The following is a 14,755-nucleotide window of genomic DNA, read 5'->3' as shown; positions in this document are numbered from 1 at the left end:
TTTTAATCCTCGATACCTTTGTGTCTTACAAGGTCATTGATGATCCAGCCCTCCACCTACCTCTTCAAGCCTCTTCTCTTGAAGTTTGATACAGTCACGGCTCATAATGAAATACTTAAAATTTCCCAACCTTTGCACGTACAATCTCGCTGGCCCAATATGCCTTTGCTCTACACCAGTCTGGGCACAAGGGAACTCCTAGTTGTCCTTTCTGACTGTACTCGGGTATTAACCTCACTTTTCTAATCTTGGCCAGATATCCCTCCTCTATGTTCAGACAGTATCATATATGTATTATTACTCTAGCATTTTCCATACCATTTAAATACGTTTACCTATCCTGTTCCTCACACTAACCTGTCATATGAAGGTAAGAACTGTATGTTTTTAATTATTATTTTTTAAAACCCCTGTAAGTCCTGGAATACAGCAAATAGTTCATAAATGTTTGAATTAAAAAAATGAGCCTTGAAAAAAATTACCCCAAGGTATTATTTGTTCACTTTTTAAAGATTTTTTAAAAACTGAAGTGGTAAGTTGCATAACTTGCTATGGTCATATAACGAGCAAGTGGCTCACGAAAAAAAACACATCTTTCTAGTTAAGTTTTTTGTTATACTTCAATGTTTCTGAATCCAAAATTAGTCTTACAATCAATGTACATATTTAATGTATTTAATTTTCAAAAAAGCTGTTAGGAAATTGAAGCAGGGACCTCGAAAAGAAGGCAAAAATAGTATAAGCAAAGTGTTACAGTGATTTTAAGGAGAGAGAAAATCCTTATTGGGATTAAAGAGGAATAAAAAAACTCTTAACAGAAGAGATGGCATTTGCCCTGGGATTGAGGGATACAGATGAGAATTGGAAAGGCATTCCTGGTCATTTTATGCTATGAACTAAAAAAACAGAAGCAGAAAATTATAAGCCATGCACATGAGAATGAATGGATCAATTCTGCTTATAGAGATGAGAATTTATAAGGCAATTATTAGAAATACATCCAGGAGGACACACAAGAAACATAATGCAGAGGGACACGAATGCCTGGGTGCAATCGGGAGAAATTAGGAAGGTTTTAGCCAAATTTCATAACTATAGTTGAACCTAATGAAGATGAATTTGGCAGCTGTATTTAGGCCAGATGAACAATGGCAAAAATATGTCAAACATGGGTTTTAATTTCCAATTAGAAATGTAATCATGTTCTAAAATGTGTCAAGTACCACTCAAAATCTTTGTACTGTTAAAAATTCAAAAGAGCACACTAAACATTATCTGAGAGGACTTTAAAAGTTTAAAAGTGTCTGAGGTCAACTTATTTCTCTGAGCTAAATTATATTTTACACAAAATATTACTCTGTTGAAATTCAAATAAAATAGTAAAAACCGAGTTTATTACTCAAGGACTCTAGAGCCAAATCCATTACATACTAGCTATATGCGTATATATGACTTTAGGCAAAACATAACCTTCTTTCTGCCTGTTTCCTCATTTAGAAAATAATTGTAACTACTTCATGATCTGCTAAAAGAATTAGAGGAGTTTAATACAGATAAAATGCTTAGATCAGCCTCTGGTTCACAGGAAGTCCTTAATTAATGTCATTTATTATTGTTATTTCTCCTAGATGTAAAATAAGTTAATTGGTATCAATTTATTTACTCCAAAAAATTTCTCTGGGAATTTAAAAAACTATGAAAATATCTTCAACACTGATCCATGTTCAGTCAACAGGCATAAATGATATAACTGATCCGTCTAAGTTAAGTACAATGCTATCTAAAGTTAACCTTCAAATCTGTTAGATATGTTTATTATCACTATAGTATTTCCAGATTACAGTTTCCCATTTTGAATTACTTAACCACTACAAACAAACAAACAAACCTGTTTAATTTGTCATAGTTTGAAAGAAGGTATTCAGAAAAACAAAAGTCCCTTGGCAGTTTTTTTTTTTACTCATTAAGTGAATTAGGAATCAAAGAATATATACATGAGTTTAAGTTTTATTTTAGGCAAATCTGACTCAATTCTATAAATGTTTATGGACATTTCATTTTTAGGTATGCTATGACAGCAGGATCTCTTTCAGTAATACTTCTTTGGTTCTCTGCAATATTTAAAGAACCCCTAAAACTTTGATTCCTCTAGTAAAATTGTATGGTAAATCCTGTATCCTAGGACGAATTCTCTTTGATTCAAGATTAATGAAACTACAAGCATCTGGGATTTAGGATGACTAGACCACAAGGTCTAAAATGAGACATACTACACAGAACATTAGCTCCAAAAGCACCAAGACTCTGACACACTCATAGCATAGTAAATTAAGTATCCAATAAATATTATTTTTGAAAAGCTAGAGCATGCTAGAAGGACTAAAGCTTCTATTTATGAAACCAAGAACTTAACCTGTCTGTGCCTTAGTTTTGCAACCCATAAAGAGGAATGAAAACTACTTCACTGGATTATAGTGAATTAAATAAGTTAGTACTTATAAAACACAATACTTAGTTACTACCAAGAAATTGGAAGATAGAGATGGGAAAAATGCAAGCATCAAGGAGTCAAATGTCATTTATAAATATTAAAATTAAAGGCAACAAACAGAACTAAACATAAAAATATGACTAATAAAAACTGGGAGGAAAAAGAAAAATTTCACACAAACACATTTATGTATAGGTTGAGGTATATATAAGCAATACATGCATAGCTTGATATATTTAGTTACGTTAGAAACACTGAAACAGACAAAAGTGCTTAATCATCAGAGAATGGGACTAGAAATAGGGTAGGGGAAGAGGAGGCTTTTCCTTTTCATTTTATACCTTATAATCAATACTGATTAAATTGTCATTCCCAGGTACATACACTGCTTTTATACATTTAAAAAAAAAAATACAAGTTTGAAAAAAAAACCTTGAATGTTATCCTTTAATTCACCTAAAAAAGTTTTAAGGAAAAGAATGTGAAAATTTCCTCCACAGAGTCTGAAGAATCCAATGCCCTTTAAAGAAAACGTTAAACGCAAAGTATTTAAATGTTCTTTCTTGCAGGTAATACAATGATAATAAATAATAAAAATTTTTCAGTGCCTCTTCACAATTTAAGACCATAGATAGAGGATGTAGAGAAGAGTCTCCTGTGCTGAGACAATCAAATATTTAATGGTCATAAGTAAGGTGGGCATGGTAGTCTGAAATCTAGAGAAGCTCTAAACACAGAGATAATCCTCCATCAATTCTCTCCCGTGGGACATCTGCCAAGCTGGGCTGAAAAGTATAGAGAGATTTGTGTCCTATAGAGTTTAGATCCTTAATTTCTGCTGGAGAGAGGTATCTGATCCCAAACTCTAGATACTAAAAACCAAAATGAATGAAATTTCAACCCATCTCAATTCCTCATTACATCTAAGACATCAGCCCCTTACCAGCGGCCTGAGAGAAGGGAAAGCTTTTTTGGTTGGGGGCGGGGGGAGGCAGATTATCTACTTCAATCTTTACTGTTCTTTTATAAATAACATCCAACCTCCAATAAAAACTTATCAGAACAGATACCGTGTTTCCCCGAAAATAAGACCTAGCCAGACAATCAGCTGTAATGCGTCTCTTGGAGCAAAAATTAACATAAGACCCAATCTTATTTTACTAGAATATAAAACCGGGTCTTATATACGACCGGGTCTTATATTAATTTTTGCTCCAAAAGGAGTATTAGAGCTGATTGTCTGGCTAGGTCTTATTTTCAGGGAAACATAGTAGGAAGACTCAATATTATCAACAGGTCAGTTCTTCCCAACTTGATCTGTAGATTCAATGCAATCCCAATCAAATTCCCAGCAAATTATTTTGTGGATATCAACAGACCGATTCTAAAGTTTATATGGAGAAGCAAAAGAGACAGAACAGGCCAACACAATATTGAAGGAGAACAAAATCACAGGTCTGACACTACCTGACATCAAGACTTACTATAAACCCACAGTAATCAAAATAGTGTTAAATTGGTGAAAGAAAAAACAAATAGATCAATGAAACAGAATGGAAAGTATAGAACTAAACCCATATAAATACAGTCAACTGATCTTTGATAAAGGAGTAACAGTAAAGGAGACAAGATAATCTTTTCAACAAATGGTATTAGAACCATTACACATCCACAGGCCCCCAAACCACAAAAAAGGATCTAGACAAAGACCATATATATGTACCCTTTACAAAAATTAATTCAGAATGGATATAAACCTAAATATAAAATGCAAAACTATAAAACTCCTAGACTATAACAAAGGAGAAAATCCAGATAACCTTGGATATGGTGATGACTTTTTAGATTCAACACCAAAGGCACAATTCATGAAAGAAAGGATAAACTGGACTTCATTAAAATTAAAAACTTCAGCTCTGCACAAGTCACTGTCAAGAATATGAGAAGACAAGCCACAGACCGGGAAAAGATATTTACAGAAGACATCTGATAAATGGTTGTTATCCAAAATACACAAAAAATTCTGAAAACTCAATAAGGAAACAAATTTAAAATGAGCCAATTAAACAAATGGGCCAAAGATCTGAACTGACACCTCCTCAAAGATGATACACAGATGGAAATTAAGCGTATGAAAAGATGTCCACATCACATGTCATCAGGGAAATGCAAATTAAAACAACAATCAGATACCACTACACATCTATTAGAAAGGCCAAGACCCAGAACACTGACACCACCATATGCTGACAAGGATGAGGAGCAACAGGAACTCATTCATTGCTGGTGGGAATGCAGGATGGTGCAGCCACATTGGAAAACAGTTTAGCAGTTTCTTACAAAACTAAATATACTCTTATCACACTTTCTAGCAATGACACTCCTTGGCATTTATAAAAAGAAGCTGAAAACTTATGTCCACACAAAAACCTTCAAAGGGATGTTTATAGCGGCGTTATTTGTAATTGCTAAAACTTGGAAGCAACCAAGATCTCCTTCAGTAGGCGAATGGATAAACTGTGGTACATCCAAACAATGAAATATTACTCACCACTAGAAAGAAATGAGCTATCAAGCCATGAAAGATATGGGGTAACTTTAAATGCATATTACTAAATGAAAAAGTCAACCTAAACAAACTACATACTGTATGCTTCCAACTATGTAACATTCTAGAAAAGGTAAAACTATAGAGACAGTAACAAGATCAATGGTTGCCAGGAGTTATGGGGGAGGCAAGGACAAAAAGATGGAGAACAGAGGACTTTTAGGGCAATGAAACTATTCTATAAACTATAATGGTGGGTACATGTCATTATACATCTTTCAAAACCCATGGAAGAGTGAACCCTAATATATCCTAAGGACTCTGGATAATAATGATCTGTCAATGCAGGTTCATCAATTGTAACAAATGCACAACTCTGGTGTGGGATACTGAGCATATGTGGGAGTAGGGAGTATATGGGAACTCTCTACTTTCTGCTCAATTTTGCTATGAACCTAAAACTGCTCCAAAAAATAGTCTATTTAAAAAAAGAAAAAAAAAAAAAGCCCTTAATGAGACCATGGACAGAAATAGAAAAAGTATGACCCAAAATCAAGAGGAAAAAAGTCGAGAGAAACAGGCCCAGTGATGACCCAGATGTTTGAATTATCAGAAAAGAACTTAAAATTTTCTCTTGTAAATGTGTTAAAGATTTTAAAAGACAAAATGATCAAACTATGTGAAAAGTAGGATTTCAGCAGAGAAATTGAAACTCTGAAAGATGAACATCCTGTGACAGGATTAGAAACATTATTTTCATCCATAAAAGAAAATATATCTTACAGAAAATTTTAAACACAAACTGAAGAAAAACCACTGGCATAAAACGACTCACGGTAACCTTTTACATCTTAGTAAGAAAGAGAGTTAAATTACTTAGACTACTTTTCTCATGAAAAATGAACCACTTTAGCCCCTAAATTCAGTCAGGTATATAATTTTATAAGCAAACCTAGTTAATAAACCTCTAACTGCCCCAATAAATTCAAATTTGGGTTGCTTTACATAGTTTGAAGTACTTTATTAATAATTTTATTTTACCTAACTTGTATCAAATATACACAAACTGATCCATGTCATGTCCCCAAAAGATATTTAAAGTAGCAATTCCCAATCATTTAAAATAAACAAATATCAGAATTGCCAATGCCCAGGGAAATCTTCTGGTTTAATTTCATTTTTATGAGATAACTGAGACTCACCACTGTTCTGTGGCTTCAGATTAAAATTCGCTCTTTAATGCAACGTTATTTGTTGAGGCCCTGCTCATTGGCAGGAGCTCTTTTGCATGACAGATTATAAAAAACTGCTTCGACAAAGCTTCTATAACAGTGGGAAATATACACAACAAATTTTCAGAGTGTGGTAAGTGATCTAAAGAAAATAAAATACAGATAGAGATGGGGCAGAGGGAGCTCTTTTCTTCAGGGTCAAGGAGGGCATCTCTGAGACTGTAAGACCTGAATGAAGACAGCCAGCATGTGAAGATGTGAGAGAATACTCCAGAAAAAAGGTAAAGTACAATCGCACTAAGAATGCCATATCGTTGGAATGGTTTAAGAACAGAAGGAAGAGCTATATGAAAGGAGCACAGCAAGTAAGCGGAAGAGTGTTAGATGAGATTAGAAAAGGCAGAGTGTGGAGCCTTGATGCCACAGTAAATACCCCGGACTTTATTCAGTCTGATGAGAGTTCATCAGAGAATTTTAAATACAGAAAGGATAAAATCTGATTTAAGTTTTTAAAAGACTGCTGTGGAAAATGTGGAGAAGGGCTGTAGGGAAACATGGAAGCTGGGAGATCAGTTAGGAGAGCATTACACAAATGGTCCAAGCAAGAAATGATGGCAGCTTGGATCAGAGCGGTAGCAGTGGACATGACAAAAGTAGAAGGGCTTGAAATCTAATTTGAAGGTGAGATTTACTAATGAATTGAGTATAAGGAGTGTAGTAAAAAGAAAACTGAAAGATTACTCTGAAGTTTTCAGCTTGCGATAAAAAATAATGAGTATAGGAAAAAAAGAGAAAATAGATTGGAAAGGTTATTTGCCACTAGATAACGTTACAGGTTTTCCCTCCGAGAGTTTGTGAACTCTTTCTAAAAATGTAGGGGCAACCTATTGGCTCAGTTGGTTAGAGCACAGTGCTCATAACACCAAGGTTGCCGGTTCAATCCCCACATGGGCAACTGTGAACTGCACCCTCCACAACTACACTGAAACAACTACTTGACTTGGAGCTGATGGGTCCTGGAAAAACACGCTTAAAGTAAACAAAAGTTTAAAAAGAATAAAAATGTTGTATACCTAGAATATAACAATTGTTTTGTCAACTGTAACTGAAAAATAAAAAATGCTTTTTAAAAATAGTTGGCATAAGTAAATGAAAGAATATACTCTGGTCTTACATAATTCTACTGGAAATTATATGTTAAAAATTATATATTAGCTGTATTCTATAAACTATACATTTTGTAAGAGTCCTTTCTAAATATCAGACTTTAATAAAACCAATAAAAACAGCTAAAAAAATAAAATATAAAAATTGGTGCATGTAACATTTACTCTAAATGCATTTTTTATCCATTATATGGCTCCCCCCACCCCAAAACAAAATTACTTTCTGATTAAGATTTGGAAGTGCTGCTCTCATCCTATATTTAAATACCACAATATTCTAAGTCTTCAAGACACAATGAAGCAGAAAAAGGAAAATCAGGGTCAGGGAAGACAGAAACAAAATTTGAAATATCAAATGTTTGGTAATTTTTATGTAACAAATTCCTATCTGTTTCTAAAGACTATTTCTCTACTTTCAACAGGTTATCACAGCCTTACCTTTAAGCTGGGAAACTCAATGCAACTCAGACCAAATTCTCTGACCTGGCTCTGAGTCCCTCCTACAAAAATACCTGCTCCCTACTCCCCAGTGATGCCAAAACACAGTTCTAAGGGCCAAAGCTGTTTTGCCTGATTCCTTTCCATGCTCAAGACTTTAAATCTCTATTCCTGCTCTACTATTTACTTCTCTTTAATACTCAGTTACCTTTTTTTCCTAATGATCTTCAAAAGGAAGATAGAAAAAGTCTACGGAAGTAAATTCATCTGTATTCAAATTTCACAGAAAAGAAATTAAGGATTATTGGGGTCACAGGTTCCCTCAGTCAGCTTTGTCACAGCACTGTGCAAAAGAACTCTCTGTGACAACAAAAACGTTCTACACATCTACAGTAATACAGCAGCCACCTCTAGTAATGTGGTTATTGAGCACTGACTTGTGTAACTAAGGAATAGCACTATGTTTAGTATTACTGTACTGGATAGTGCAACTCTGTAGCCAATGAGGGTTCTGTCAAATCTTTCTTCAAAATTTTCCTTGTCATAAATATTTTCCCCATTTCTACCAATGCCATGAGTAATTCAGTATTATAAACACCTCATACATTCTCTCCTTACACTCCACCAAAATATTATTTCAACATTTAAACTTAACTATATGATTCACAATGCTCAAAATTCTTCAACATCTAAAAGAACAGAAAAAAGTCCACCTGGCATTCAAAATCAAAATATCACAATCTGATTTAATACATTTTTCTAGTCTTATTACCTACAAAACCCTGATTCAGTAAAAAAAGATCTCATTATTCCCCGCAAGATGTTAAGCTTTCTCATTAGTTGTACAATGCTATCAAGCATACGTGATCACCTTATGTCCAATTTAAAAAAAATCAAATCGTAACTCTTCTTCATCCATGAAAACAAAGCCCCTCTTCTGACCACTGCTCTATCTGATCACTGCACTTGCAATTATCACTTCAAAATTGCAAAGCTAATTTATGATTTAATAGTTAATACTGATTTATTGCTTTAATACTTACTTAAATCTCTTATTGTTAACTTTTCATTTCTTTCAGGCTTTGTTCCTAAACTTGAAGGCAAGGGCATTGTCATATACCCTGAGAGTTGGGCCCTCCACAGAGCTATCAGATATTATTTCAAAGGAGATAAGGAAGGATAGAGGAAAAAAGGACTAAGTTAGCAGCTTCTCTGCAAACAACCCAAACACTATTCCTCTCCTGTATTACTAAAAGCTCAAAATAGGGGTTGACCCAGTGGCTCAGGTGGTTGGAGCGCCATGCTCCTAACACCAAGGTCGCTGGTTCGATTCCCACATGGGCCAGTGAACTGCACCCTCTACAGTTAAGATTGTGAACAATAGTTCTCCCTGGAGCGGGGCTGCTGTGTGCTGCCCACAGCCAGTGAGAGCTGCTGTGAGCTGCTGTGAGCTGCTGTAAGCGGTCCACCGATGACCGGCTACTGACTGCCTCAGCCTGGTGAGGGGGGAACGCAAGGCTCCTAAAACCAGCATGGGCCAAGAAGCTGTGTTCTATACAACTAGACTGAGAAACAATGGTCTGCACCGGAGTGGGGGCGGAGGGGGGAAGCAGAAGGGAGGGGGAGCTCAAAATACAGCTTAGTTCTGGATAGGTTCCTGGCCTGGCAACATGGCTCAGTGTTCTAGGGGGAATTTTTCCTGCTTTCTCTTCACACCTTTAGGAAACAGTACCTTAGTTCATGAACAAAAACTGAAGTGTTCCCAGATCTAACTCAGAGTACAGACTCCCCCTGAAGCATTCAGAGGCTCCTTCCTAAATAGTTTCTAATAAGTCAGGTAAAATGCATTTTCTCAAATAGTGTCAATGAAGCAGATGGGGTAAAGTGAAGGAATAAAGAAAGAGAGCACCTTCACTCTCTCCCCCAGTGCAAGCCAAAGAGGATAAGAAAAAGAAAATATTTAGTCAGTCAAAATGGGTTCTATGGGCATCAATTTCTATCATGACTATATAATTTAAATATTATTTTCATCTTTTGAAAACAGGTCTTTAGCCATTTTTAACTGTCATAGATTATTACTAAGGGAAAATTTTTACCATAAGGAAAAGCTGCTTATTTTCTAGAGAATATTTGATTAAAACTTAAAAAGTAAAACTCATTGTTCTAATTTATTCTATCTTTTTTTAAATTAAAGTTTATTGGGGTGACAATTGCTAGTAAAGTTACACAGATTTCAAGTGTAATAAATCATCTATATATCACACTATGTGTTCACTACCCAGTCAGTTCTCTCTTTCCATCACCATATATTGAAATTTATTCTATTTTTAAATAGTCTTAAATAGAACAAAACTTTATTTCCAGTCCCTGAACACTGTCTATTTAAAATGAATTAAAGCCAGAGACCAAATGACTTCTTTTCTATGTGCTTCTCTCCGAGAAACATACACAACAGATAAAATTGGCATGAAAAAAACTAGATGTTTTGTCAAACACTTAAAAAGTGCTTCAGAGGCGGCCGGATGGCTCAAGTGGTTAGAGCGCGAGTTCTGAACAACAGGGTTGCCAGTTCGATTCTCACATGGGCCGGTGAGCTGCGCCCTTCACAACTAGACTGAAGACAACAAGCTGCCGCTGAGCTTCCAGAGGGGCGGCCGATAGCTCAGTTGCTTAGAGCGCAAGTTCTCAACAGCAAGGTTGCCGGTTCAATTCCCACATGGATGGTGGGCTGCACCCCCTACAACTAAAGACTGAAAATGGCAACTGAACTTGGAGCTGAGTTATGCCCTCCAGAACTAGACTGAAGGACGACTTGGAGCTGATGGGTCCTGGAGAAACACACTGTTCCGCAACATTACCCAATTAAAAAAAGATTAAGAAAAAAGAAAGTGCTTCATATTCAACTATACCTCAATAAAAAAGAAAAAAAAAAAGAGTGCTGAATGCAAAAGCACCATACTAGGTGCCCAATAAATGTTTAATGTCACAGCCTAAAATCCACAGCTGTGATCAGAGCAGAACATCTTTAATATAGGTATGTTTTTTTCATTCCCTCCATACACTAAAAAACAATGCTACAATGTTCTGGAGGAGATTCTACCTTAGACTACATTTAAAAACAGCAAAAGATAAGAATACTGGCCTCAGTGTTAGCAAAGGATGACCAACTGCTAAACTCAATTCCTTCTCATGAGCTTATTTCAAAAATAAATTTAAAAAAACCCATAGCTCCGTCCCATCAAGGGAAGAGGGGGGAATAGGGCAGGTGGGGCAAAAATCAATCTTCCCTAAGTTACTACACAGCTTTAGTTTTTCAAGAGCTAGAATTTGTTTAGTAGGTGATGACTCCACCTTGTTCCATAAGCCAACTTCTCTTGGTACTGTGGAGAGCAGAGTACGTATTTCCTGACTGATTTCTTTACTGTTTCTCTCAGAAATTAAGGATTTCCCTTCAGGTGAAGAATCAAGCCATTTAAACCTAATCTTTTTATAATTTTAGGAAACTGATGACAAGAATCATATAATGTAAACTGAGAACTCATTTAAACTAACTTCTACCAGATTCATGTATGTAAAATAAACTGAAATAATTTTGCCCCAGAAGTATTCTATAATTTAGGTATCTGATAGAACTGTTTTTCTTTTCAAGTTGTAAGGACATTAATGTAGTCAAATTGGAAAAGTACAAATTTCAAATGATAAATCGATATCTAAGCTATAGATATTCTATGTCCATGTACCTAATATTTTATTTAGTTAAGTGGTAGGAGTGTGAGTGTGTGTGTGTGTGTGTGTGTGTGTGTGTGTGGAAACGGCAGACGAAATAAAGAATATAAAGGGTTACTACAGTAGGGAACCACAAAAAGAAAACCCCACCTATCTTGGGTAGAAGTAACTGGATAAATGAAATAATGAATATGAACCCTTCAACCAAAGGTAAGACTATAACTTTAACTGAAGCCAATAAAGATCTTTAATCCAACACCTGGTGCTTGTATAAAAGCCTATATGAAATGAATTGGTGATCTCAGTTCAGATATCCTGGAGGTCTTATTATGTGAGTGTACAGTACTGAAGGTAACATGTATAGAATAAAAATTGATTCCATTTCAGATATGGGTAAACAATTACATTAAATTACTATTTTTCACAAGATATCTAAAATGGTTCAAAATTATTTAAAATTTTGCTATTTCCAGAAACAAATATTAAATAATACCCATTATGCCTCAAATGTACATACATTAAAAATATATACACTAAAACATCTACTTTGTGGAATTCTTTTTCCTAGTATTCTATAAATTCTGAGGTCTTCACCTTCAAGAATTTTTCTTTTTTAATTTTATAAAGAAAAACTCTCATGATAACAAAGTAAAAAAAAACCAACAATATCTATTTGGTGGTATAATATACATATATCACTATCAACCCCCAAATAAAAAGTGCCAAGCTATCTAAATATTAAACAGACTTATTAAATAGCTCATAATTATTAAAATTAAAGGAGACTTCAAATATACTCAAGTTGAACAGCATTACTTGTTACATGAGAAGAGATGCAATAACTATTTTAAAAATATAATCTAAATAAATAATCCCACAACATACACCAGCCAAATTAGCTGGTTTTATCTTTGGCTTTGTTTTTAAAAAGCCAGTATATATATTACAAAGCTGTGTGTGTGTGCGTGTGTGTGTGTGTGTGTACACATACATACATACATACATATTATCGTTTCCTAAAAGCAGAAATGCTTCAATGACTTAAATTTGGCAGTTCACCTCTTTAAGATCCTGACCTAATTATCTGATTCTGCATTTTAGAAGTCATGAATTCCACTTACCACATATTTTACAGCACTTATAAACTGGTTGTGGAAGAGCAGATGCTGTGTTTCATCTTCTGGATTTGAAGCTGTGTAAAGCATGCCACACACATTACAGGAAACTGCTCCAAATCTTTTCTGTCCTGCATCCTATTTGTAAAAAACAAACAAGAGGGTTTTTTTCTCCCAAAAGAATAATTTCAGAATATTAGCCTCTAAAGTTATAATGTGAACATTGTTAGAAGTGTTTAACCTATAATAACATTCAATGTTGATTACAAAACTGAAGATGTTAATCTTAAAAATCTGTGTGCAATTTTATTAACAATTGTTTCCATTTTAGTAATATGATCACTAGCATTTAATAACAATTGAAAGGCTCTCTTGGGTCCTCACTTCCAAGATGACCAAGAAAAGAAGGAACAATGGTCATGCCAAAAAGGGCCATGGCCATGTGCAGCCGACTAGTTGCACCAACTGCGCCCAATGTATGCCCAAGGAAAAGGCCATTAAGAAGACCATCATTCAGAACATAGTAGAGGCTGCAGCCATTATCTGAAGCGAGTGTCTTTGATGCCTATGTGCTTCCCAAGCTGTATGTGAAATATTACTGTGTGAGTTGTGCCATTCACAGCATGTTAGTCAGGAACTGTTCCCATGAAGCCCAGAAGGACCAAATATCCCCACCCCGATTTAGACCTGTGGGTGCTACCCCATTACCTCCGCCAAAGCCCATGTAAGGAGCTAAACCCTTAAGGACTGAAGAAATATTCTCTGGGGAATAAAATGGAAATTATACTACATATAGCATGTTGAGTATATTTGTTGCCAACTAGAGTGGGGGTTGTATGTCATAGAAACTAACTGCTTTTACCAAGTATTCAAGTGTAGAGCGCCACATTGTCTTTTCATGGGGGAGAAAACTTATCTATATGCCTTAACTTGGGTGTCTTTTGTATCTGTATCTTCTGCCTCCCCAGTTTGCATAGCTATATGGAAAAAAAGGGATTAAGGCATCTGTGAGTGTTAAGTTAATTTAACCTGTCTAGCTGGTGTTTTTGAAATGGGAGAGAGGAACTAACTAGGAGAGTAAGGAAAAACAGTGTCTTTGAGTGAGGAACACATCAGGAGGTGACAGAGACTAAGGTCTGCACACCCCTGGTGGAGGGACACAAAGACTAAAAGAAAGCACATGCCTTGGATAGGTTTTAAGGGGATCTGTATCCAGATCCTTAATTTCATAAAATTATTTCACCAGCATGATAACGGTTTATTGTCCTAGAATTCAGAAAATGGAAAGTTATCGATTAGGGATATATATGTTTATTTTTAAAACTCATTTAGGAATGGATTGCTAAGAACTGGCTTTGCTTTTAGGTTGTTTGTTTTCTAAATTAAGCTAAACTAGTTGCTCGGAGGTTTTGATTAAAATATACATTGTGTTGGAAAAAGAAAACACAATTGACAGGAATTGAAAAATACCTTTGACACTACAATCTTAGTCCTAAAGCCCCAAACAGCAAATATTCTACAAATGAGAATATGCATTTTTATCAGCAGTAATTATACTGCCAAAGTTTAGAGAAAATAGTGCTTTACAGACTCTTTTTAATGGCTTCAAAGTCTGTTCTCTTTAATGGTTTTATTCTAGTTTGCAGATATTAAAGAATATTTTAATGTCACCAGAAACTCTTTAAGGTAAAATTAGATTTTTCCTATTATCTTTATATCAAATAAGTACCAAACACTGACTATAATCACGTGTTCTCCAGTAATTCATGCTTATACTGTTTATGAAATGTTTCCTATTCTTGTTCTTATTTGACAAGAAAATTTCAACAATATGATCTAATTTTAAGAACAAAATTTAGGGGCCCGCCAGTGGCTCAGGTGGTTGAAGCACCATGCTCCTAACGCCAAGGTAGCCAGTTCGATTCCCACGTAAGCCAGTGAGTTGCGCCCTCTACCACTCTATGAATTTGACTACGCTAGGTATCTCACAGAAGTGGAATCATACAGTATTTGTCTTTTTGTGATTGGCTTATTTCACT

General features: G+C 35.2%; 1 protein-coding gene and 1 pseudogene across 4 annotated transcripts in view; one reads left to right on the top strand and one right to left on the bottom strand.

The window, feature by feature from the left end:
- Positions 1–14,755, bottom strand: part of ESCO1 (establishment of sister chromatid cohesion N-acetyltransferase 1) — a 54,909-nt gene that overhangs the window by 16,761 nt on the left and 23,393 nt on the right. For all 4 annotated transcript variants that reach the window (XR_002138128.2, XM_019741208.2, XM_019741209.2 and 1 more), the window contains exon 8: positions 12,723–12,854. Coding sequence is in view for 3 of the 4 variants with exons in the window: in XM_019741208.2 (XP_019596767.2) it covers positions 12,723–12,854 (132 nt within the window). In the remaining variant the exon portion in view is untranslated. The remainder of the gene's footprint in view (positions 1–12,722; positions 12,855–14,755) is intronic.
- LOC109452353 (small ribosomal subunit protein eS26) lies at positions 13,108–13,663 on the top strand (annotated as a pseudogene).

The sequence above is a fragment of the Rhinolophus sinicus genome, linkage group LG09, assembly GCF_036562045.2.
Source record: "Rhinolophus sinicus isolate RSC01 linkage group LG09, ASM3656204v1, whole genome shotgun sequence".
Classification (NCBI taxonomy): Eukaryota; Metazoa; Chordata; class Mammalia; order Chiroptera; family Rhinolophidae; genus Rhinolophus; species Rhinolophus sinicus.
Note: the sequence above shows the minus strand (reverse complement) of the source record. Positions and strands in the feature narration are given on the sequence as shown.